Source organism: Pristiophorus japonicus, chromosome 1 (genome assembly GCF_044704955.1).
Source record: "Pristiophorus japonicus isolate sPriJap1 chromosome 1, sPriJap1.hap1, whole genome shotgun sequence".
NCBI lineage: Eukaryota > Metazoa > Chordata > Chondrichthyes > Pristiophoridae > Pristiophorus > Pristiophorus japonicus.
In genome coordinates, this window is record NC_091977.1 from 25882320 (window position 1) to 25907669 (window position 25350).

At 46.3% G+C, this 25350-nt stretch overlaps 1 protein-coding gene across 1 annotated transcript in view; it reads left to right on the plus strand.

Annotated features, from left to right (window-relative positions):
• galntl6 (polypeptide N-acetylgalactosaminyltransferase like 6) overlaps positions 1 to 25350 on the plus strand; it is a 1584079-nt gene that overhangs the window by 1360196 nt on the left and 198533 nt on the right. Inside the window, exon 7 of the mRNA XM_070895622.1 lies at positions 22072 to 22189. Within this exon, the coding sequence (XP_070751723.1) occupies positions 22072 to 22189 (118 nt within the window). The remainder of the gene's footprint in view (positions 1 to 22071; positions 22190 to 25350) is intronic.

Below are 25350 nucleotides of genomic sequence, written 5' to 3' on the forward strand. Positions count from 1 at the left end.
AATCAGTTCTTGGGCTTTGTTTAAACTGTTCTGTCCATTGATTTTCAAATGTCTCCTTTGTCAGTGTTTTTGGTGGGCTCGTCAGCAGTAACTCGATTAGGGTGTGATGATGTGCTATCACTGGTTTTGCATTGTTTTAGGATTGTCCAGTTTCCTGACCATCTAGTTGGTCCTATGATTTCCATTGTGCTTGATTGGGTAATTTGATTATCTCTTAGGAGGTGAATTGGTGTTGCATAGTTCCCCCAGACAATCTGGGATCCTTAATACACGAATTTGCTTCACAGAGATTAGCCCCACCTCCTGTATTCGGTAACTCTTTTTTGCAGCCAAAATGTTGTAGAATCTTAAAATTGATATGCTCCTTCCCATAGATGCTTAGGGGATCTCAGGCTTCTGTAATTTAGGTCCATTTTGAATTCTCTTTTCAAAAAATCCAAACACTGGGAGGGGGGGCGGTCTCCATGAATGCATCCCCTTTTATCCCCTGCAGGCGTCATCTGCCCCTTTAAACTAATTTCTGTTCCGAAGGTTTTCCATCCATTTTAAAAGTCCAGAAAAGGATTCTTCCCCTCTGCAGGGGAAAGGTACCAGGAATCTTTGCAAAATATTGGTAAATTCTACAGTATAGGTGCGCGATCTGTGTATGTGTGATGTGTGTTTGTGATATGTGCATGTGCGCGTGTGTGTGTGTGCATGTGGATTTGTGTGCGTGTGTGTATGTGTGCACGTGGGTGTATAAATGCGTGACGTGTGTGAGTGTGAGTGTGTGCAATGTGTGTACGTGGGTGTATACATATGCGACGTGCGTGTGTGTGTGCATGTGTATGTGTGTGATGTGTGCTGTGTTGATCCCGGGACAAGAATGTGCGGACAAAACTCTTGCAGCCGTCTGCGTCTGGGACAAGCTGTCTCTGCTGTGCACAGACGCAGGATTTTGAACGAGAGCAAGAGCAAGAGGAATGTGCCTCCTGGACCTTTCCAAGAGCACATTGACGCTGTTCTTGTAATAGGATAGAAAGTCTAATTTCATTACAGTTATGTGCTCACCTTTCAATTAGGCCCCTAATTGAGTAACACTGTACATTGCAATGCTGCAATAAACAGAGCAGCAAATTGCTTTTGGCAGCCGCAGCTGCCCCAGCTCCTCATCTTGTTTGCCGTCTTTCCGCAACCTAATTACATAGTTTAGTGGAAATTACTGCCCAGTTCCGACTCTTTGACCTCCCTGACCCCCAACCTTGTCGTTTTAGACGCAAACTGATCGGTTTTTGAATCCTCCTGTTGCCACCACGTAATTGCCTTTGGGTTTCTGCATTAATCCCCCGATGATTTGAAGTAAATGAAATATTATAATTACCTTCGTTCGTGCCACCCCTCCCCCCACCCTTTGAACGTAGCTGAAGGCGCCAATGCAGCGACGAGCTGATCAAACGGTTGATTCCAATTCTTATCGCCCAGCTGGGGGTGGCAGCGCGCAGGGCAAATCATTAGCTACCTGTCGCATTCACTCAGCCGAGTGTACAGCCGCTGTCGGCTGGCATACTTGTCATGGGGATAAGAAAGCGCTGCTCAGTATCTCCGCTGCAGCTCAAACTTCTTCCAGAGCTTCTGTCGGGTCGCTTTGTAAAATGGTACCTGCGGACCGATTTTTTTGCCAACGCTCCCGGTGCAATGCTGAGGGAGTGCTGCACTGTCACAGGGGCAGTACTGAGGGAGTGCCGTACTGTCGGAAGGGTAGTACTGAGGGAGTGCTGCACTGTCGGAGGGGCAGTACTGAGGGAGTGCTGTACTGTCGGAGGGGCAGTACTGAGGGAGTGCCGCACTGTCGGAGGGGCAGTACTGAGGGAGTGCTGCACTGTCACAGGGGCAGTACTGAGGGAGTGCTGTACTGTCGGAAGGGTAGTACTGAGGGAGTGCTGCACTATCGGAGGGGCAGTACTGAGGGAGTGCTGTACTGTCGGAGGGGCAGTACTGAGGGAGTGCCGCACTGTCGGAGGGGCAGTACTGAGGGAGTGCTGCACTGTCGGAGGGGCAGTACTGAGGGAGTGCCGCACTGTCGGAGGGGCAGTACTGAGGGAGTGCTGCACTGTCACAGGGGCAGTACTGAGGGAGTGCTGTACTGTCGGAAGGGTAGTACTGAGGGAGTGCTGCACTGTCGGAGGGGCAGTACTGAGGGAGTGCTGCACTGTCGGAGGGGCAGTACTGAGGGAGCGTCGCACTGTCGGAAGTGCAGTATTGAGGGAGTCCTGCATTGTTGGAGGGGCAGTACTGAGGGAGTGCTGCATTGTCGGACTGGCAGTACTGAGGGAGCACTGCACTGTCGGAAGGGTAGTACTGAGGGAGTGCTGCACTGTCGGAGAGGCAGTACTGAGGGAGTGCTGTACTGTCGGAGGGGCAGTACTGAGGGAGTGGCGCACTGTCGGAGGGGCAGTACTGAGGGAGTGCTGCACTGTCACAGGGGCAGTACTGAGGGAGTGCTGTACTGTCGGAAGGGTAGTACTGAGGGATGCTGCACTGCCGGAGGGGCAGTACTGAGGGAGTGCTGCACTGTCGGAGGGGCAGTACTGAGGGAGCGTCGCACTGTCGGAAGTGCAGTATTGAGGGAGTCCTGCATTGTTGGAGGGGCAGTACTGAGGGAGTGCTGCATTGTCGGACTGGCAGTACTGAGAGAGCACTGCACTGTCGGAAAGACAGTAGTGAGGGAGCGCTGTACTGTGGGAGGGGCAGTACTGAGCGAACGCTTCACTGTCGGAGGGGCAGTACTGAGGGAGTGCTGCACTGTCACAGGGGCAGTACTGAGGGAGTGCTGTACTGTCGGAAGGGTAGTACTGAAGGATGCTGCACTGCCGGAGGGGCAGTACTGAGGGAGTGCTGCATTGTCGGACTGGCAGTACTGAGGGAGCACTGCACTGTCGGAGCGGCAGTACTGAGGGAGCGCTGTACTGTGGGAGGGGCAGTACTGAACGAACGCTTCACTGTCGGAGGGGCAGTACTGAGGGAGCACTGCATTGACAGAGGGTCAGTACTGAGGGAGCCCTGCACTGTCGGAGGGGCAGTACTGAGGGAGCACTGCATTGTCAGAGGGTCAGTACTGAGATAGCCCTGCACTGTCGGAGGGGCAGTACTGAGGGAGCGCTGCACTGTCGGAGGGGCAATGCTGAGGGAGTGCTGTACTGTCGGAAGGGTAGTACTGAGGGATGCTGCACTGCCGGAGGGGCAGTACTGAGGGAGTGCTGCATTGTCGGACTGGCAGTACTGAGGGAGCACTGCACTGTCGGAGCGGCAGTACTGAGGGAGCGCTGTACTGTGGGAGGGGCAGTACTGAACGAACGCTTCACTGTCGGAGGGGCAGTACTGAGGGAGCGCTGCACTGTCGGAGGGGTCGGTGCTGAGGGAGCACTTCCTTGACAGAAGGTCAGAACTGAGGTAGCCCTGCACTGTCGGAGGGACAGTACTGAGGGAAGGCTACACTGTCGGAGGGGCAATGCTGAGGGAGCGTTGCATTGTCGAATGGTCAATACTGAGGGAGCGTTGGAGGCGCAGTACTGAGGGAATCCACTGCAGTGTCAGGGGCAGTACTGAGGGAACACTGCAGTGTCTGGAGCAGTACTGAGGGAGCGCTGCACAGTCGGACTTTCAGTAGTTTTCGTCTCGCTTTAGCTGTTGCGATTCCATAGTCCCAGGAAACCCGGCCAGCCAGCGTTAAGCCTGTAACACAGATAAAATTCGGCAGAGTGCGGGTTCAAGGTGGGTTCAGGTTTGAGATTTGTTTACATGTTAACTTCTCACCTGACCCAAAGCGCCCATTTTTCCGGGTTAAAATTACCCCCCATGTAACTGAGAGGAAAAACATTAAGGAAGTGAAGGATTACAAATGAGTAGAATTTACAACAGTTAGTAATTCAGTGTTAATAACAAATAGATTTGGGATTTGTCGCCATACAGATTTTGGGAATACAAATGTGACAGTCGTTACAAAGTAAGTTCGCTTTGCACAGTTCCTCAATGTGAATCGTTTGCTAATCAATGTACAGCATGAAGTTATAGGAGTGTTTTTTATAAATTCATTGCAAAAGGTTTACTGTGATCATCTCCTTGATCATAAAATTATAAATGTATTGGTATGAATTATATTGTAATTAGTTACTTACATTAATTACAGTGTTATTAGTAGAATAAATTAGTAGAATGCCTTGAGATTACTGGGTCAGAGGTGTGCAGTAAATGCCGAGGGTATTACAATAAGCTGCAGCAAACACAATGAACTAAAGGACTCCCTCACCACCAAACCATGTTTGTATGAATTTTGTGTTGATTAAGGTGAAGCATGATAGATGGAGAATGGATAACTTTAAACTCTGTGGAAGGAAAGATTTATGGGCCATAATTGCTTCTTTTTATAGACCTGTTAGCACCTCCAGGGGGGACGCTAACAGGGTACAATGGTGTTTTCGTTCAGGGGAGGCCTCCGGTGAATTGCCCTGGAAGTTTGGGGGCAATGTCCCAGCAGCGCCGCGCCCCGCGATTAGCCCCCCCCACCCCGTGCCGACGCGCAACTGGCGATGATGTCATCGCCGTGCACGCCGACCCCTCACTGCCCTGTGCCAACCACTTTGGTTGCCGGGCTGCTGGCCCGGTCGATTGCGTCTCTGGTGGCCCAGTGGCGGTAACCAAAGAGCCCGCACAGTGCACATCAGCCCTCCCCTTTAATTGAAAGGGGCGTTGTAGCGCAATTTTAGCCCCGCGGATGCTCCGCGTTTCGCTGGGATCAGCGCCGCGCTGTCACCCCGGAAGTGCCCCGGAGACAGCGCTGTGCTTCCTTTGGGGGGCACATGGCCCAATTTTGCGTTGGGGACGGAACTTCCGGGCCGGGCGTAGGGAGAGTCGGCCCCAGAAGTTAACCACCCCAATCAGGGCAAAGAGCAATTTCCAGCCCTTACATTTCTATTAGCCTTGGAGGGGGTATCGCACAGATTCACCAGAATGATACCGAGGCTAAAATTGTTAAATTATGAGGCTGCATAGACTAGGCTTGTGTTCCCTTGAGTATAGAAGATTAAAGGGTGATCGAATTGAGGTGTTTAAGATGATTAAAGGATGTGATAGGGTAGCTGGAGAGAAACTATGTCCTCTGGTGGGAGAGCTCGGCCATTCAGGGGTGATGTCAGGAATCACTTCTTCAGACAAAAGGCAGTGGAAATCTGGAACTCTCTCACCTAAATAGCTGTTGAGGTTGTGGTATCAGTTGAACATTTCTAAACTAAGATTGATAGATTTTTGTTCGGTAAGAGTATGAAGGGTGACAGAGCCAAAGCGGGTAGATGGAGTTAAGATATAGATCTAATTGAATGGTGGAACATGCTCAAGGATCTAAATGGCCTATTTCTGTTCAGGTGGCACCTTACTGTTTCTCTCAAGAACCTTACAAAGTGCTTCGGATACAATGATTTACTATTAGGTACAGTGACTGTCATTATATAAGTGTTCGGCACTCCCAGGTCAAGAGACGCACACAAAGGAGCAGACCTAAGTTCCGATATTGTGCTGCAGCCCCAAGTTCAGAAAATCACACCTTATTGCAATGGATTTCCACTAACTAATTGAACATTAAATGAGGGACAATTTTGTGTTAAGCGCCATATCCACTAGGGACTAGATTGAGACTATAGGACCTTACAGTCAGTTGTAAGGGAGACTGTCATCCCATTATCCCATTAGCTGGGCTGGATTTGAAGCTATGTGCAAGATATAAGTGAACAGTGTCTAATGCAGGAGACAGCTCTATCCCCAACTACATCAGCCCACCTAGGTCGATTGCCCAGCCGGGAGCTTGCTGTCAGTGGCAAGGTCAGGTTTTACATGCTCGTAGATACTGTCCTTTCTGTCTGTCGAAAAGCAGTTAAGGAGATATTTCATAACTCTCAGCAAAGTTATATTCCAGTGAGAAAGAAAGATTCTAAGAGAAGGATGAACCACCTGTGGATAACTAAGGAAGTAAAGGATTGTATCAAATTAAAAACAAAGGCATACAATGTTGCAAAAAATAATGGAAGGCCAGAGGATTGGGAAATTTTTAGAAACCAGCAAAGGACAACTAAAGAAATTATAAAGAGAGAGAAGATAGCTTATGAGAGTAAACTAGCAGGAAATATAAAAGCAGACACTTAGAGCTTCTACAGGTATATAAAAAGGAAGCGAGTAGCTAAAGTAAAAATTGGTCCCTTAGAAGATGAGATGAGGAAATTAATAATGGGAAACAGAGAAATGGCGGAGACTTTGAACAAGTATTTTGCATCGGTGCTCACGGTAGACGACACTAGAAACATCCCAATAATTGATAATCAGGGGGCTATTGGGGGTAGGGGGGGGGGAATTTAAAACAATCACTATAACCAGAGTAAAAGTACTCGGCAAACTAATGGGACTAAAGGTGGACAAGTCCCCTGGACCTGATGGCATGCATCATAGGATCTTAGAAGAGGTGGCTGCAGTGATAGCGGATGCATTGGTTGTAATCTACCAAAATTCCCTGGATCCTGGAGAGGTCTCAGCAGACTGGAACACCGCAAATGTAACATCCCTATTTAAGAATGAAGGGAGACAGAAAGCAGGAAACTATAGACTGGTTAGCCTAACATCTGTCATTGGGAAAATGCTGGAGTCCATCATTAAGGAAGTAGAGTTAGTACCAGGACATTTAGCGAATCATAATACAGTCAAGCAGAGTCAGCATGGTTTTATCAAAAGGAAATCATGTTTGACAAATCTGCTGGAATTAAAGTGACAGGCGATTGGAAGCTTAGGGTCACACTTGCGGACTGAACGGAGGTGCTCTGCAAAGCAGTCACCCAATCTGCGTTTGGTCTCCCCAATGTAGAGGAGACCACATCGTGAGCAGCAAATACAGTATACTAAATTGAAAGAAGTACAAGTAAATCGCTGTTTCACCTGGAAGGAGTATTTGGGGCCCTAGATAGTGGGAAGGGAGGAGGTTTAATGGCAGGGAAATGTGCCATGGGAAGAGGAGGGGTTGCTGGGGGTGACTGTGGAATGGACCAGAGTGTCACGGAGGGAGCTGTCCCTTTGAAATGCTGAGAGGGGAGGGGAAGGGAAGATGTGATTGGTGGTGGGATCATGCTGGAGGTGACAGAAATGGCGGAGGATGATCTGTTGAACTTGGAGGCTGGTGGGGTGAAAGGTGAGGACAAGGGGAACCCTGTCATGATTCTGAGAGGGGAGGGGAAGGGGTGAGGGCAGAGGTGCCATGGTGAAAAGGAGACAGTTGGGGCCGGGAAACTGGAAACTGTTTCCAGCATTTTCTGTTTTTATTCCAGATTAAAGCATCTGCAATATTTTGCTTTTGTATTAGCATGGATAGAGGATTGGCTAACTAACAGAAAGCAGAGAGTTGGGATAAATGGGTCATTTTCAGGTTGGCAAACTGTAACTAGTGGGGTGCCACAGCAATCAGTACTGGGACCTCAATTATTTACAATCTATATTAATGACTTGGATGAAGGGACCGAGTGTAATGTAGCCAAAGTTGCTGATGATACAAAGATGGGTGGGAAAGCAAGCTGTGAGGAGGACGCAAAGAATCTACAAAGAGATATAGACAGGCTAAGTGAGGGCAAAAATTTGGCAGATGGAGTATAATGTGGGAAAATGTGAGGTTATCCACTTTGGTAGGAAAAATACAAAAGCAAGTTATTATTTAAATGGGGAGAGATTACAAAATGAAGTGGTACAGATGATCTGGGGGTCCTTGTACGTGAAACACAAAAAGTTAGCATGAAGTCACAGCAAGTAATTAGGAAGGCAACTGGAATGTTGGCCTTTATTGCTAGGGACATGGAATATAAACGTAGGGAAGTCCTGTTACAACTGTACAGGGTATTGGTAATACCACACCTGGAGTACTGCGTACAGTTTTGGTCTCCGTATTTAAGGAAGGATATACTTGCACTGGAGGCAGTTCAGGGAAGGTTCATGAGGTTGATTCCTGAGATGAAGGGGTTGTCATATGAAGAAAGGTTGAGCAGGTTGGGCCTATGCTCATTGGAGTTTAGAAGACTTGGAGGTGATTTTATTGAAACGTAAAAGATTCTGAGAGAGCTTGACAGGGTAGATGCAGAGAGAATGTTTCCCCTCGTGGGGGAATCTAGAACGAGGGGTTATAGTTTCAGAATAAGGAATTGCCATTTTAAAACTGAAATGAGGAGGAATTTCTTCTCTCAGTGGGTCGTGAATCTTTGGAATTCTCTACCTCAGAGAGCTGTGGAGGCTGAGTCATTGAATGTATTTAAGGTGGAGATAGACAGATTCTTGAATGATAAGGGAGTTGAGGGTTGGGGAGTGGGCAGGAAAGTGCAGTTGAGGCCAGGATCAGATCAGCCATGATCTTATTGAATGGCGGAGCAGCCTCGAGGGGCCAAATGGCCTACTCCTGCTCCTATTTCTTATGCTCTTATGTAACTTATAAGCCCCTACAGCACTTCTTTTGAATATGTTTACATAGAATTATGCAACAGAGCCCCATAATCTGAAAATACCGTCCCTTTGTACTTCTTACAGCAACATGCTTGGTGCTTTTTACAATTACGAACATACGAGCGATGCCGGACAAGAAAAGATCCCATGCCCCATCCAGCCTGTCCCACACACTTGTGATACCTGGTGCATCACAATCAATACATTCCCCACCCCTCCCGAAACTGTGTGATTTCCAGGGAGAGGTGAGAACACAGATAAAAAAATAATTCAAACTAAGAACTGAAAGCAATCTCTTAACACAATTTGTAATGTGTGTGACAGTCTTCCTAATTGCCTCTTTTGATCTAATTATTTTTCTATTTTTCTCTTGTTTAACCATTGTATGCACTGGAACCCCTTTGCATGTGAAATAGTTGTAAAACTGAATGATTTACAGTGACTCAATACACCCACTTTAATGTCAAAACAGAGCAGATTCTGACGCATATTGACAGGTTAGATGCAGGAAGAATGTTCCCGATGTTGGGGAAGTCCAGAACCACGGGTCACAGTCTAAGGATAAGGGGTAAGCCATTTAGGACCGAGATGAGGGGAAACTTCTTCACTCAGAGAATTGTGAACCTGTGGAATTCCCTATCACAGAAAGTAGTTGAGGCCAGTTCGTTAGATATATTCAAAAAGGAGTTAGATGCAGCCTTTACGGCTAAAGGGATCAAGGGGTATGGAGAGAAAGCAAGAAAGGGGTACTGAGGTTGCATGATCAGCCATGGTCATATTGAATGGTGGTGCAGGCTCGAAGGGCCGACTGGCCTACTCCTGCACCTATTTCCTATGTTTCTATGTTTCTATGTTTCTAAAGCATTAATGTAAGTTTAAGGTGCCAATCTGACACCCGAGCACACTGAGGGGGAGAAATTAGGCGACTTTGCGCCTCCTGTTGCGTTTGCGACTGGGCGCGGCGAGAACAGTGCCTCTTGCTAAATTCAGCGGCGGTTTTGTGGTGGCGGTAGCACGTAGCTCCCCGCTCCGCTGCGCCCGCCGATGTCAGCACCGTTATCACAAGCACCTCAGTAGCGCCACACTGAGCTCATTAGCGCTTGATTTACCACCGCCCCTTCCTTCCTGGGGAGCTGAAGCCCAATTTAGAAGAACTTCAGAATTCTTTGTGGCTGGCGCTAAATTTTCTAAATTTTAAAAGTCTTCGGTGTAACTCCAGTTTTAAAAAGTGACTTTCAAAAATCCATGCATAGATCTGTGCAGGGACGGATTAAGAGTGCCTCAGGCCCTGGGCAATACCCTGGCCATGGGCCCCCCTACTCTCATTTACACCTCGCAATAAATTACATTAGTGAGCTAAGTCACAGGGCGCTATACTGAGTATGTATTAGGTCAAGGTCAAAGTCGGGTCAGGTCTACGTCTCAGGTTATGTTCTCATTGATACTATGACGACACTCATTTAATATTTTATTATGTTTCCAAACAATCAAACCGATACCTTGATGTACCCCTGTATAAACAGTAAACAACAACACGTAAATTTTAAAAATCCATACATTTTGAAACTAAATCGACAATGACAACAATTTAGAACAAGACAGCACAATTTGTTTGGAAGAACATCATTTGTCATTTGCATTCCATTTTCTCCAGAGGCAACTCCAAGTATAACATTACATTGGTCTGTTCCTAGATTTTTGTCAGCTAAACTCGTCAGTGATTTTCAAGAAATCAAGTCCTCTCAGTACTTCGCTCTTGATTGAAAGGCTATTAAGTCAATCTTGTTCCATTTGGTTCCTGACCTCATCCTTAATGCGTTTTAGTTTTGAGAAGGACCGCTCATCACTGCAATTTTATTCCATCATCGACAGATATATCCCAAGAGCTATTTCAATGTTAGAAAAGATTTGGGTGAGGGCGAGTGTATTGAGGAATTGGTACATTCTCAGTTCCGTGACTTAGTTTGTTTGACACAAATTGAGGTTTGAAGCTCTGTTGCGGATGCCACCAAGCTAGAAAACTGGATGAATTCACTTTCAATCATAGGTTCCAGATCTTTGGGATAGGAGCGGGCAGGATTGACTGCGGTTTGCTTGATCTCATGAGTCGAGAAAGTGGCTAGCTTGGACAGGAATCCAAACTTACAGTTGATTTCCTTGTATGCTTCAAGATGCTGTTTCAAGGTACTGATTAGGTACTGATGACAAGGAACACTTCAGTTTTGAATTTCTCCTTGGGTGATAGCACAGTGTTTCCATCGTCATAGCGACGGTTGCGTACCCGGACGTACCTCCGAGCTGAATTATACCCGTTGTGGCCACACAGTTTAATCTCTGGCCTTCGAAGTCCTCAAACTCTGTCTGCTGGGTCTTGACAAAATCGATAAGCGACTCGAGTAAGGACATCATGACATTCCGATTCAAGTCGGTCTCTTGAAGCGAGAGATTGGTCAGGTGAAAGCGTTTCAAGACTGTGTCCAAATAGCAATGAGAATAGCTGAATCCAGTTCGCCCAGCTTGTCAAGGATTAACTGAGCTTCATTTCGGCATTCAACTTTCTGCTCCACGTCAGTTGCCAAGGATTCCAACACTTCGCATATGGGAGTGTGACCTTTGAGCAGGGCTGACACTGCTTCATACCTTGCTGACCATCCAGTAGCAGAAAGCTGTTTGACGACAGGCAGCCCTAAAGGCTTTAGTTTTTCATAAAGCAGTCGCCAGCGATGCGTAGATGCAGAGAGAAAAGTGTTCAACTTTTGTACAATGTCAAATAATCTGACGATCACCGGGCTGCATTTGGCACTATTTTTCCCCACAAGGTTGACTGAGTGCGCTGTGCATGGTATAAACGTTGCATATGGGCATCGCTCTTCGATAGTTTGGACTGTTCAGTCACCTGAGAACTCACTTTAAGAGTGGAAGCAAGTCTTCCTCGATTTCGAGGGGCTACCTATGATGATGAGTTTGGACACTAATGTATTTCCCACTCATATTTGAAGCATTATCATAAGATTATCCGCAACAATTTTGTATGTCGATCCCATTCTCATCCAGAAAGGCCAGTATTATTTCTGCTATTTCTTGTTCCAATATGACCGATTATCTGCAAGAACTTTCGGAACCTTTCCTCAGGAACAGTCGGTAGAACATAGCGGACGACAAATGTCAGCTGATCTGAGTGTGTGACATTTGGTGTTGAATCAACAAATATTGAATAGAACTTTACTGATTTCAATTCCTGGATAATCATCTCAAGTACTTTGCCCGCTCTAGCACCTTGAACCAGTACTGCTGTTCAGTGTCAAACTGGAAGACAATATGACCATCCACACAACCAGTGCCTGCTTGTCTAGTGCACATTACTACCATGGCTCCTCTATGCTGGTGGCTGTTCTGTCAAATTATATCCTCTCATCTCCATCAGACTAATCAGTTCTTCAATCAGTGTACAATCAGTGGTGGAAGACAAGTATGAAGGTTGGATGCCCTTTGCCTTTGTTGGCGAACTGCTTGATGTGTTCAACAAGAAATGCATCGTAGTTTGCGAGAACCTCCAACACACTCAGATAATTACCATTACTTGGAGACCCAACGATTTTGTCTCTGCCTCGCAATGAAAGACCTCGTTCACAGAGAAAGGTTATCACACAGACAGCCCGCTCTAGCACCTTGAACCAGTACTGCTGTTCAGTGTCAAACTGGAAGACAATATGACCATCCACATAACCAGTGCCTGCTTGTCTAGTGGACATTACTACCATGGCTCCTCTATGCTGGTGGCTGTTCTGTCAAATTATATCCTCTCATCTCCATGCTTCCAGTCATTAAACCCATGAGCAAAGTGGCTACTTGTTCATACTGTGACCTGGCAAGCAAAGCAGTATACTCTACCGTTTGAAGGTGAATAACATGGCCACGTTCGCTCCACATGTTCCTCTGTTAGTGGGTGCACATGTGTAACGAAGGACTTGGAGCAGTATCGGCGACATCCTTCCTTGGCATGAATCACGCCGGAGTTTTGGAAGTCTTTATCACAGTTTCGGCAGTCCTCACTACCTTTTGCAATCCAATGGCTTTGCATGTCTTCTGAGATATTGCCTCCCCACAGCCCAATGTCATTCGTAAGTTGGGCCTCATTCAGCTCAGTATGCGGCAGTTGGTTTTCAACTTCTTCAACTTTTTGGACTTGGAGCTCCAACTCCGAGTCCGGTGCCACTAGTGGTTTCATTGTTGAAGTTGACTGCACAGCATCGTCTCGGCCTTCATCTTCATGATCTTGAGTTTTTAGTTGGAAAAATGATCTAGTTTAAGCAGTTTAACTACTTCTCGTCTCTTGCTCCTCGCGTAGCTGGTGCTCTTTCCTTTCTTTTGCCCCCGACATGGGTATAGAATGCATCTCTAGATAAAAGGCATCCAGAGTCTGTTTACATCAATTGGAGAATAACATGCGCCTGAGCCCTCGCGGCTTTGCTTCGCTCTTGCTGCGTCATTTATAAGAGCAGATGAAATAGGAGCAGGAGTAGGTCATAAGGCCCCTCAAGCCTATTCTGCCATTCAATACGATCATGGCTGATCCGATCTATGACTCGGGTCCACTTCCCTGCCCGCTCCACATAACCCCTTATTCTCTTATCGGTTAAGAAATTGTCCATCTCTGCCTTAAATTTATTCACTGACCCAGCTTCCACAGCTATCTGAGGCAGTGAATTCCACAGATTTACGTCAATTTATGTCAATACTGTTTACCCTTACCCTTAATTCCACCCTGTATGAGCCCCACTCTAGGCTTGGGCCCTGGGTGACTGCCCTACCTGCATCCACCTTAATCCGTCCCTGGATCTGTGCACACTGCTTTGTCACTAAGCTCAATGTGACACACAGCAAGATGCAGTCTGCTGCATACATTGGCAGCTGCACGTCGTGCTATATAGATATAGGTTTTTTTGTAGTATGATGGCACTCCTAATGTGTTGTGAATTATGGCACTGGACTGAAATACAGTGTGTGTTTCCAGAATTTAATACAATAAACCATCAATCAGGTTGACTTGCAGTACGCTGTGATTGTGATGCTGATTGAAGACTTGACAGTTTGGTTACATTTTACTTTACGTATCTGCATGCATTAGGCAAAGAGTGAAGATAAAGGCGGCAGCAATGGCAATGATTAATCTGCACTTCCCTCAGAAGCCACAGTGACAGAACTCATGATGTTGGTCTATTGCTTTTGCTACACCACAAGGTCAAAAATCTTTCAGCATTAGTGCAAGCCTCATCCGCAAGAGAAAGAGTGCCTGTGTGCACTGCCGCAGCCACCGCTGACAATACTCGTCCTTATTTACTTTGTTCAATATAAATTGCATCTACTTGCAGTTGCCCAAAGCTGTCAGCTGTGGCTCAGCGGGTAGCACACTCACCTCTGAGTCAGGAGGCTGTGGGTTCAAGTCTCACTCCAGAGAGTTGAGCATAAAAATCTAGGTTGATGCTCGGTGCAGTACTGAGGGAAAGCAGCACTGTTGGAGATGGCAGCTTTCGGGTGAAACATTAAACTGAGTCCCTGTCTGCCCTCTCAGCCAGCCTGGGTGACAATAAGTGGTCAAGTTGATATTACTAAGAACATAAGACGCAGGAGCAGGTCCTTTGCGTCTGCTCTGCCATTCGATAAGCAGATACTGATTGTCTACCTCAACTCCACCTTCCTCCATGAATCCTGATTCCCTTAGTATCCAAAAATTTCTGTTTTGAATATATTCAACAACTGAGCATCCACAGCTCTCTAGGGTAGAGAATTCCAAATTTAACAACCCTTTGAGTGAAGAAAATTCTCCTCATCTCAGTCCTAAATGGTCAACCCCTTATTCTGAGACTGTGTCCCCTGGTTCTAGACTCCCCAGCCAGGGGAAGCATCTACCCTGTCAAGCCCCTTAAGAATGTTATATGTTTAATGAGACCATCTCTCATTCTTCTAAACTCTAGAGAATATAAACCGAGACTACTCAATCTATCCTCAGAGCAGAATCCCCTTATCCAGGAGTCAATCGAGTGAACCTTCGTTGCACCCGCTCTATGACAAGTCTATCCTTCCTGAAGTAAGGAAAACTGCACAGTACTCCAGGTGTGGTCTCACCAAGGCCCGACATAATTGTAATAAGACTTCTTATGGACGAAATTGCCCCCCGCCCGAAACAGGGCACACGCACCCCGTTTCTACTGATTTTACCGCCGCAGTGGTTGAGGTGGCCTCTTGAGCGATATGTCGCCCTTTGGGATTTTTTTGTTTCAGGCAGATCGGAAGTCGCTCATAATGGGGGCGGAAGTGGAGTGGTGAGTACACTAGAGGGGAGGAAGTTGGGGGAAGACGTCGTGTCCGATCTCACTTAAAGGGAAGATCGGTGCGATTTCTGAAGTTCGGTCCACTGGGGCCACCGGGGAGGGTTTCGGCCCAAGAGGGGGGTACCAGACTGCCCGTTAGCGATCCGGCCGAACCCGGAGGCATAATTGTCAGGCCGACATGGCACTCGGCCGATTTTTTAAAAAAACATGGTGGCAGCGGCAGTGCGCCCTCCCCTTTAATGGGAGCCGCACCGCCATTGCAGAAGGCCACAGCCTCACTGCACCCTCGGGAAAAAGCAGGTTTTAGCCCCGTCTCGCGGAAGGAAGATTTTCTCGACGCAATTTCGGCATCGGTGGGGGGAGGGGGAGCGGGGAACATCAGCGGTGCGTACTGTGTTGATGCACTTAGCACGGATGGGCAGCAGCGGAGCAGTTATGGGGGGTGTGGGGAGCGGGTCACCACTGGGATACCACAGGAGCCGAACTTTGACAATGGCAGCCATGACACGAAAAGTCGGCAGCCATTGCACTCCGCAGCGTGGCCGTGATTTCCGGTGTTAGGAGACCTTCGGGGAAGGGGCAATTTCGGCCCCCTTTACTCTTATACTCCAATCCCTTTGTAATAAAGGCTAGCATATCATTTGCTGTCCTAATTGCTTGCTGTACCTGCATGTTAACTTTCAGTGATTCGCGTACAAGGACACCCAGGTCCCTCTGACAGCAACATTTCCGAGTCTCTCGTTTAAAAAATATTCTGCTTTTCTATTTTTCCTACCTAAGTGGATAACTTCACATTTCTCCACATTAAATTCCATCTTCCGTTCTTGCCCACTTACTGAACCTGTCCAGATCGCTTTGCAGCCTCTTTGCATCCTCCTCACAGCTTACCTTCTCACCTACCTTTGTACCATCAGCAATCTTAGATACATTACATTCATCTAAGTCATTGATATAGATTGTGAATAGCTGGGGCCCAAGCACTGATTCTTGCGATACCCCACTAGTTACAGCCTGCCAACCCGAAAATCACCCGTTTATTCCTACTCTGTTTTCTGTCCGTTAACCAATCCTCAATACATGCTGGTATATTACGCCCAAACCCATGAGCCCTAATTATTTGTAATAACCTCTTGTGTGGCACCTTTATTAAATGCTTTTTGAAAATCCAAATACACCACATCCACTGGTTCCCCCTTATCTGCCCTGTTAGTTACAACCTCAAAAAACCTAACAGATTTGTCAAACACAGTATCCCTTTCATCAGGGTTGACTCTGCCGCGTCACCATGTCACTAATAATAGATTCCAGCATTTTTCCTACATAATCCTCCTGTCTGGCCCCAAACCCACTGTGTCAGCTGTGGCTCAGTGGGCAGCACACTGAGTCAGAAGGTTGCGGATTCAGAGTCCCACTCCAGGGACTTGAGCACAAATATCTAGGCTGATGCTCCAGTGCAGTGCTGAGGGAGTGCTGCACTGTCGAAGGTGCCGTCTTTCGGATGAGACATTAAACCGAGTCCCTGTCTTCCCTCTCAGGTGGACGTAAAAGATCCCATATTACTATTTCGAAGAAGAGCAGAGAAGTTATCCCCAGTGTCCTGGCCAATATTTAGCCCTCAATCAACTTAACAAAAATAGATTACCTGGTTATAATCACATTGCTGTTTATGGGAGCTTGCTGCCCCGTTTCCCACATTACAACAGTGACTACACTTCCAAAGTACTTCATTGGCTGTAAAGAGCTTTGGGATGTCTGGTGGTCGTGAAAGGCGCTATATAAATGCAAGTCTTTCTTTCTTTACAAGCAGTGAGTGTCAGCAGGCAGTCTCCCCGAGGAGCGCATCACAGCCACCACCAATGGTGACCTCGCCTGATGCTCATAAACACACAAGCACTTGTCAGCATGGTCACTGGCTTGTGATCACTGACTGAGTTTCCCCCCCGTTCCTCACCCCAGTTGCTGGCCTGGAATTGAACCCCCAGCCTTTTGTACTGCACCAGGCAGTGCCTGTCCCACTTGGTCAACAGGAGAGTGGGGGAGGGGCTGCAAAGGTAGGTTTAACACCAGTGTGTCATGCACAGTGATTAGGAAATCAGACTAAATGTAACAAAGTTATCCACAGTTATTAAACAATAATAGTGTCCTGAGATGAAAGGGACATCTCACGAGGTAAGATTGAGCAGATTGGGCCTGTACTCTGTAAACATTTCTGATACTAGTCCCCCATTACACATAGTTCTTTGACTCCTCGATTGAAAATACACACGGCACAGGGTTTTGGCTCAACCAAGATTCGTTCGTCTATTGAACCTACACACAATTACCTTCCCAGTATAAATCCCTACGATTTATATGGGACTAACAAACCCCAAGCCACTACCAAAGGGTAATTTGCATCGGCACAATTTGACGCAGTTAAACCCATCGTGATTTGACTGTTACACATAAAGTTACCCGGACTCAATCACAAAACCCTGTTGATTTGACTAGAAACATACAATCTCCAATTCCCCGGCTGTCTCCTGAGGTTGACTGTAGGCCCGGATCTTAGTTGCAGCCTGCGTCCCGAGGAGACACCGCTGTTGCTGCTGTCTTTCTGTTGCTGTTATAAGTTGTTGTTGTTTCTCTCCCAGTCACTGGGACCCTGAAGCCCCGCCCACGCTATTCCTGCACCAAGGTGGCCGCGCAGGCGCCGTAACCCGGGCCTGTCCTCACGGATGAAGCCATCAGCAAGATGGTGGCCACTGACCCCACTCCCCCGGGCCTGTCCCTGCAGTGCAGAAACGGGGCCTGAGGCCTTCACCAGGTGATGAGGAAGCTTCCTGGCTCACCCAGAGGTCCAAGCGAATCCCTGCGCCCACAGACCGGGCTGAGGCCAGTGTCCAGTAAGAGCGGAATCAGTGAGTTTCTCAGTCGTCTTGGTTAATCCTTGCTACTGGACCAAGACCAAGCTCTGTCAAGCCCGTGTCGTGGCTGGTGTGCAACAGTCACCACACGTTAAAAAAATCCAAGCACAAGCATCTACCACCTTTCCGATGTAGTTCGAACCTGGAATTTTAGGTCCATCATTGAAACAACTGTGAACTTTTTGACGTGGAAGCAAGTCATCCTCGATTTGCAGGACTGCCTATGATGATGATGATCTGTTGCTGTTGCTGTGCTCTGTGATTTTCCCCTCGAAAATAGTTCTTCTTTAAACAAAGTCAACTTGCAAAATCTTGAAACAGATTTCCTGTTCCCTCCTGTGAACACGTTGGCCGCATCAAAAAATGTGTGAATGTCTCCAGCAGAGAACTCTTGATGGCTAATTGCCCCTCGTATTAGGGCCATGTCCATGATTACTTTGGCCACCATCTGTCTGTGGGGTCTGACAAAGTAACCTTCCCAAGGTGACTGCAAATGCTAATTGTTAGTTTCTAGTAGCATTCATATTCAAATGGTTCAGGGCCAGGTCCGTTGCCGAGGCCTACACTGATACCAGCCTTTCTGGATCCATGGTCCAAGGTATGCTTCTTTATCTGTAACCCCTTAAGATAATTGAATATGTGAATGTTCCTGTATCTTTTCAGACAGAAACCATTGTATAGCAATTAGTGTTATTGTCCTGAGGGTTTGTGGTCTTCGGCTGCAATGGCTGAATTTAAGAACATAACATAAGAAATAGGAGCAGGTGTAGGCCATTTGGCCCCTCGAGCCTGCTCCACCAATCAATAAGATCATGGCTGATCTGATCATGGACTCAGCTCCACTTCCCTGCCCGTTCCCCATAACCCTTTATTCCCTTATCACTCAAAAATCTGTCTGTCTCCGCCTTAAATATATTCAATGACCCAGCCTCCACAGTTCGCTAGGGCAGAGAATTCCATTAATTTACAACCCTCTGGGAGAAGAAATTCTTCCTCATCTCAGTTTTAAATGGGCGGCCCCTTATTCTGAGACTATGTCGTTTAGTTTTAGTTTCCCTATTAAGTAGAAATATCCTCTCTGCAGCCACCTTGTCGAGCCGCCTCATTATCTTATATGTTTCGTTAAGGTCACCTCTCATTCTTCTTCCAATGAGTTACTCAACTCCAACCTACTCAACCTATCTTCATAAGTCAACCCCTTCATCTCTTGAATTAACCTCGTGAACCTTCTCTGAACAGTATATCCTTTCGTAAATATGGAAACCAAAACTGTATGCAGTACTCTAGGTGTGGCCTCACCAATACCCTGTGCAGTTGTAACAGGACTTCTCTGCTTTTATACTGTATCCCCCTTGCAATAAAGGCCGGCATTCCATTTGCCTTCCTGATAATTTGCTGTACCTGCATACTAACATTTTGCATTTCATGCACAAGGACCTCCAAGTCCCTCTATACTGCAGCACTTTGCAATTTTTCTCCATTTAAATTATAATTTGCTTTTGCAGTAATCTTTTATGTGGCACCTTATCGAATGCCTTCTGGAAATCCAAATACACCACATCCACTAGTTCCCCTTTATCCACCCTGCTCGTTACATCCTCAAAAAACTCCAGCAAATTTGTCAAACATGATTTCCCTTTCATAAAACTATGCTGACTCTGCTTGATTGAATTATGCTTTTCCAAATGACCCACTACTGCTTCCTTAATAATGGACTCCAGCATTTACCCAATGACAGATGTTAGGCTGACTGGTCTATGGTTTCCTGCTTTCTATCTGCCTCCTTTTTTAAATAGAGGCGTTACATTTGCGGTTTTCCAATCCGCTGGGACCGCTCCAGAATCCAGGGAATTTTGGTAGATTACAACCAATGCATCCACTATCTCTGCAGCCACTTCTTTTAAGACCCTAAGATGTAAGCCATCAGGTCCAGAAGACTTTCATGCCCAGCTCTTCTGAGGGCTGTGATGAAGTTCTGTGTTTTTATATTTAATAGTCCAATTAGAAACGGATCCTACAACTCATTGGAATTTAGAAGAATATGAGGTGGCCTAATTGAACCAGATAAGATTTTGAGGGGGTTTGACAGGGTAGATGCTGAGAGGATGTTTCCCCTCGTGGGAGAATCTAGAATGAGTGGGCATAGTTTCAGAATAAGGAGCCGGCCATTTAAGACGGAGATGAGGAAGAATTTCCTCTCTCAGAGGAATTTCTTCTCTTTTTGGAATTCTCTACTCCAGAGAGCTGTGGAGGCTGAGTCATTGAATGTATATAAGGCGGAGATAGACAGACTTTTGAACTACAGGGGAGCCAAGGGTTCTGGGGAACAGGCAGGAAAGTGGAGTTGAGGCCAAGATCAGATCAGCCATGATCTTATTGAATGGCGGAGCAGGCTCGAGGGGCCGTAGGGCCTACTCCTCCTAATTCTTATGTTCTTATGTCCCTTGTGTTTATATTGCATTCACTGCAAACAGCTTCTGCTTGAAACCTTTAAGTTTAAGTTTCATCTCGAGCAAATATTCGGCTGCAGTGGTTTGCAATGAGCTTCTCACATCTCTCCCCAGGGTTCTGGATATTAGATCTAATTGGCATCATGTTGACAATTTTGGCACAATGACTGTCGTTAAAGGATGAGAAATCCTGTCACCAGCATCTGCGGCGAAAGAGTGAACAAAGTTGCTTCTTTGTGTAATGGGAGTAATTGAGGGGGAAGAAGACTGCAGTGTAAATGACTGGTTCTTGGAGCCCTGCTGGCATGAGCTCTAATGTAATAGTCAAAAACTACGCGCGGAGCAACATTAGATGTTGAAATATCTCACCCTTTCTCTCGCATGTGGTCAAAGTCTTTCAGAGCTATGGGTGATTGAAAGACACCGTTCTCACTCCCGACAAGAATGTTGCCTAGACTGGAGAATTTTGGCCATGAGGAAAGATTGGAGATGCTGGGTCTGTTTTCTTTGGAACAGAGAAGGCTGAGGGAAGACCTGATTGAGGTGTATAAAATTATGAGGGGCCTGGATAGCGTGGATAGGAAGGACCTGTTTCCCTTGGAAGAGGGGTCAACATCCAGGGGACATAGATTTAAAGTAATTGGGGGGAGGTTTAGAGGAGATATGAAGGGAAATTTCTTCACCCAGAGGGTGGTGGGGTCTGGAACTCACTGCCTGAAAGGGTGGTAGAGGCAGAAAGCCTAACCACATTTAAAAGATACTTGGATGTGCACTTGAAGTGTCGTAACCTACAGGGCTACGGACCAAATGCTGGAAAGTGGGATTAGGCTGGATAGCTCTTAGTCGGCCGGCGCAGACATGATGGGCCGAAATGGCCTCCTTCTGTGCTGTAAATTTCTATGATTCTATGATACAACCTTCATTTTAGCCATTTGATTCAATTGGGAACTACTAAATGGGTTTTATTTCCCTTTTAAGTTTTTAGGGTCGGAATATCAGCACTGGGGAATAAATCCTTTCACATTTCAGCCACTCAGTGTCAGCATTAAAAAGAAAACAAGACTTACATTTATACAGCGCATTTCATGACCTTAGGACACCATTTCAAGAGTACTTCATTGGCTGTAAAGCGTTTTGGGACATCCTGTGGTCGTGAAAAGCCCTATATAATTGCGAGGCTTTCTTTAAAAGTGCATTACAGCCAATGAATTGCTTTTTAGAGTGTAGTCGCTGTTGTAAAATGGGAAATGTGGCAAGCACAGCAAGCTCTCACAAACAGCAATGTGATAATGACCAGGTATTCTGTTTTTGTTATGCTGATTGAGGGATAAATATTGGCCAGGACACTATCTCAAACTTTCATCTAAAAGACGACAACTCTGACAGTGCAGCACTCCCTCAGTACTGCACTGGGAGTGCGGAAATAGTTTCTCTCGATCTACCCTGTCCGTTCTCCTAAATATGTGCAAAATTTCAATCAAATCAGCCCTTAAACTTCTACATTCTAGGGAATACAGCCCTAGTTGTGTAATCTCCCCTCGTAATGTAACCGTTGGCGTCCACATATTAAATCTGTTAAATCTATGTTGCAATCCCTCCAGTGTATCCTTTTTATGGTGTATGGCCAGGATATTCTTCCAATGGTGTGATGCTCAGAACTCAACGCTGCACCCTCTCGTTCCCTAGGAATATTTTTTGTTCATGTTTAGTCTGTCCAGACCTTCATTGTATTCTTACATTCTCATTTAGATTCAGCTGACATTACAGTTGGCAAATAGCAGCAGGGTTGCACGTCCCTTTACTTCATCGATTTTCTATTGCAACAAACCTTGATACCCCCCTAAATGGAAGGATTGATGCAGTGCAGTCAGTGTCAATTTTATCTTTCAGGTCCCCTGTTATGGCTGGAGGCCTGTTTGCTGTCGATCAACGGTGGTTCTGGGAATTGGGAGGCTATGATCCAGGACTGGAAATCTGGGGCGGGGAGCAGTATGAAATATCGTTCAAGGTAAGTTAGTGTAGAGATTTCTACTCCAGTCTTTAACCATAGTAACGTGTGTTGCATTATTAAATTTGAAAAGTGCCTTCTTTGTAGATTTCCTTTAGAAATGTGGGGCTAGACGTTCAGTTGGTTAGCCACCTGTTAGCTCCATCTGTTAGCGCCCGGGCACTAAGCTCTTACTGACTGAGCACCGCACTGGCAGCGCCTCCCGCGACCTTCAGTGGAGGTTTACCGGCGGGCGCTAAGAGTGAGCGCTACGCAATCTAGCGCCACCCACTTGGTAACATCAGTGAGTGTGCAATGCCCCCTTAGCGCCGCGGTCGTGAAATTGAATGCTCTCGCCTGCCGTAACGTCCGGCCGGGAAAGCAGACGTCCCGAAGAAGCTGCCGGGGCGATATTTCCGTGGGTGAGCAGGTGGGCGGTTAAAATGGAATTTGTTTGGACCAATGTATATCTCTTAGGTGTTCAACACTGTTGCTAATCTCCCTTGCAATTTTCTTCCAGTTTTCTGGTGTTCCAGCTGACCTCCCCTTTAGGCACTGGGATGCCGGCTTCCTAGGACCAGAACTTCAGCAGCGCTCCTGCGATAGCGCTCCGAAAATCAGGGTTAGCTCCCTGAGGGGTGTTGCTCCACTCCCCTCCTGGGGTGCTAAAAACCAATATCCAAGTCGGAGCCGGTACACATCGCCCGGCGCTAAAGTTAACAACCAGGCCTTGTCACCGCCTCAAACCGGGCTATGACGAATTTTTAGCTCCATGGTTTTTCTGCTCTTTAGTTTGTGCCCTGTGCCTCTATATATCATTCATTTTGCAAATTATCTTCCCTATCAGGACACAGTAAAAGATTGCAATCTCCAAGTGATTTTCTTCATAGGAACATTCGGAACAGGAGTTGGCCATTAAGCCCCTCGAGCTTGCTCCAGCATTCATTTACATCATGGTTGATCAGTACCTTAACTTCAGCCACCCGCCTTTATTCCATATCCCATGAGACACTCACCTAACAAAAATCTATCCATTTCAGTCTTGAAAGCTAAAACTGTTCCAGCATCCGCAGACATTTTTGGAGGAGGGACTGTGGGAGTTGCGGGGTTGGAGGGCGTTACAGAGATGGGGAGCAGAGAAGCCCATGGAAGGATTTGAACACAAGAATCAGAATTTTAAATTTGAGGCGTTATTGGACCGGGAGCCAATGCAGGTCAGCGAACCCAGAATATAAGAACATAAGAAATAGGAGCAGGAGTAGGCCATTTGGCCCCCGAGCCTGCTCCACCATTTAATAAGATCATGGCTGATCTGATCATGGACTCAGCTCCACTTCCCTGCCTGGGATAATAGGTGAACAGGTAATGGTGCAAGTTAGGATACAGGCAACAGAATTTTAGATGAACTAAAATTTACAGAGAGAGGAAGATGGGAGACAGGACAGGAGATCATTGGAATGTAAACTAGCACAAAATAGAAAAACAGAATAGTAAGAGTTTCTACAGATACATAAAAAGGAAAAGAGTGGCTAAAGTTAATGTTGGTCCCCGAGAGGATGAGACTGAGGAATTAATAATGGAGATCATGGAAATGGCAGAGACGTTGAACAAATATTTTGTATTGGTCTTCATGGTAGAAAACACTAAAAATATCCCAATAGTGAATAATCAAGGTGCTATAGGGAGGGAGGAACTTAATACAATCACGATCACGAAAGAGGTAATACAAAAAGCAGGAAACTATAGACTGGTTAGCCTAAAATCTGTCGTTGGGAAAAGGCTGGAGTCCATTATTAAGGAAGCAGTAGTGGGCATTTCAAAAAGCATAATTCAATCAAGCAGAGTCAGCATGGTTTTATGAAAGGGAAATCGTGTTTGACAAATTTGCTGGAGATCTTTGAGGATGTAACGAGCTGGGTGGATAAGGGGGAACCAGTGGATGTGGTGTATTTGGATTTCCAGAAGGCATTGGTTAAGGTGCCACATAATAGGTCACTGCACAACATAAAAGTTCACAGGGTTGGGGTAATATATTAACATAGAAACATAGAAACAGGAGTAGGCCATTCGGCCCTTCGAGCCTGCACCACCATTCAATTAGATCATGGCTGATCATTCAACCTCGGTACCCCTTTCCTGCTTTCTCTCCATACCTCTTGATCCCTTTAGCCATAAGGGTCATATCTAACTCCCTTTTAAATATATAAAATTTCAAGCAGTGAGTTACTCGACCGTGGCAGGACCTGAACCTGCAATCTTCTGATAGCACGGATAGAAGATTGGCTAACTAACAGAAAACAGAGAGTCGGGATAAATGAGTCATTTTACGGTTGGCAAACAGTAATTAATGGGGTGCCGCAGGAATCGGTGCTGGGGCCTCAACTATTTATAATTTATATTAATGATTTGGATGAAGGGACGAAGTGTAATGTCACCAAATTTTCTGAGGATACAAAGATGGGTGGCAAAGCAAATTGTGAGTAGAACACAAAAAAATCTGCAAAGTGATATAGACAGGTTAAGCGAGTGGGCAAAAATTTGGCAGATAGAGTATAATCTGGGTAACTGTGAGGTTATCCACTTTGGCAGAAAAAATAGAAAAGCAAATTATAATTTTAATGGAGAAAAATTGCAAAGTGTTGCAGTACAGAGGGACCTGGGGGTCTTTGTGCATGAAGCACAAAAAGTTAGTATGCAGGTACAGCAAGTAATCAGGAAGGCAATGGAATGTTGGCATTTATTGCAAGGGATAGAGTATAAAAGCAGAGAAGTCCTGCTACAACTGTACAAGGGTATTGGTGAGGCCACACCTGGAGTACTGTGTACAGTTTTGGTCTCCGTATTTAAGGAAGTATATACGTGCATTGGAGGCTGTTCAGAGAAGGTTTACTAGGTTGATTCCGGAGATGAGGTGGTTGACTTATGAAGATTGGTTGAGTAGGTTGGGCCTATACTCATTTGAGCTCAGAAGAATGAGAGGTGATCTTACCGAAGCATATAACATAATGAGGAGGCTCGACAAGGTGGATGCAGAAAGGATATTTCCACATAGGGGAAACTAAAACTAGGGGACATAGTCTCAGAATAAGGGGCCGCCCATTTAAAACTGAGATGAGGAGGAATTTCTTTTCTCAGAGGGTTGTAAATCTATGGAATTCTCTGCCCCAGAGAGCTGTGGAGGC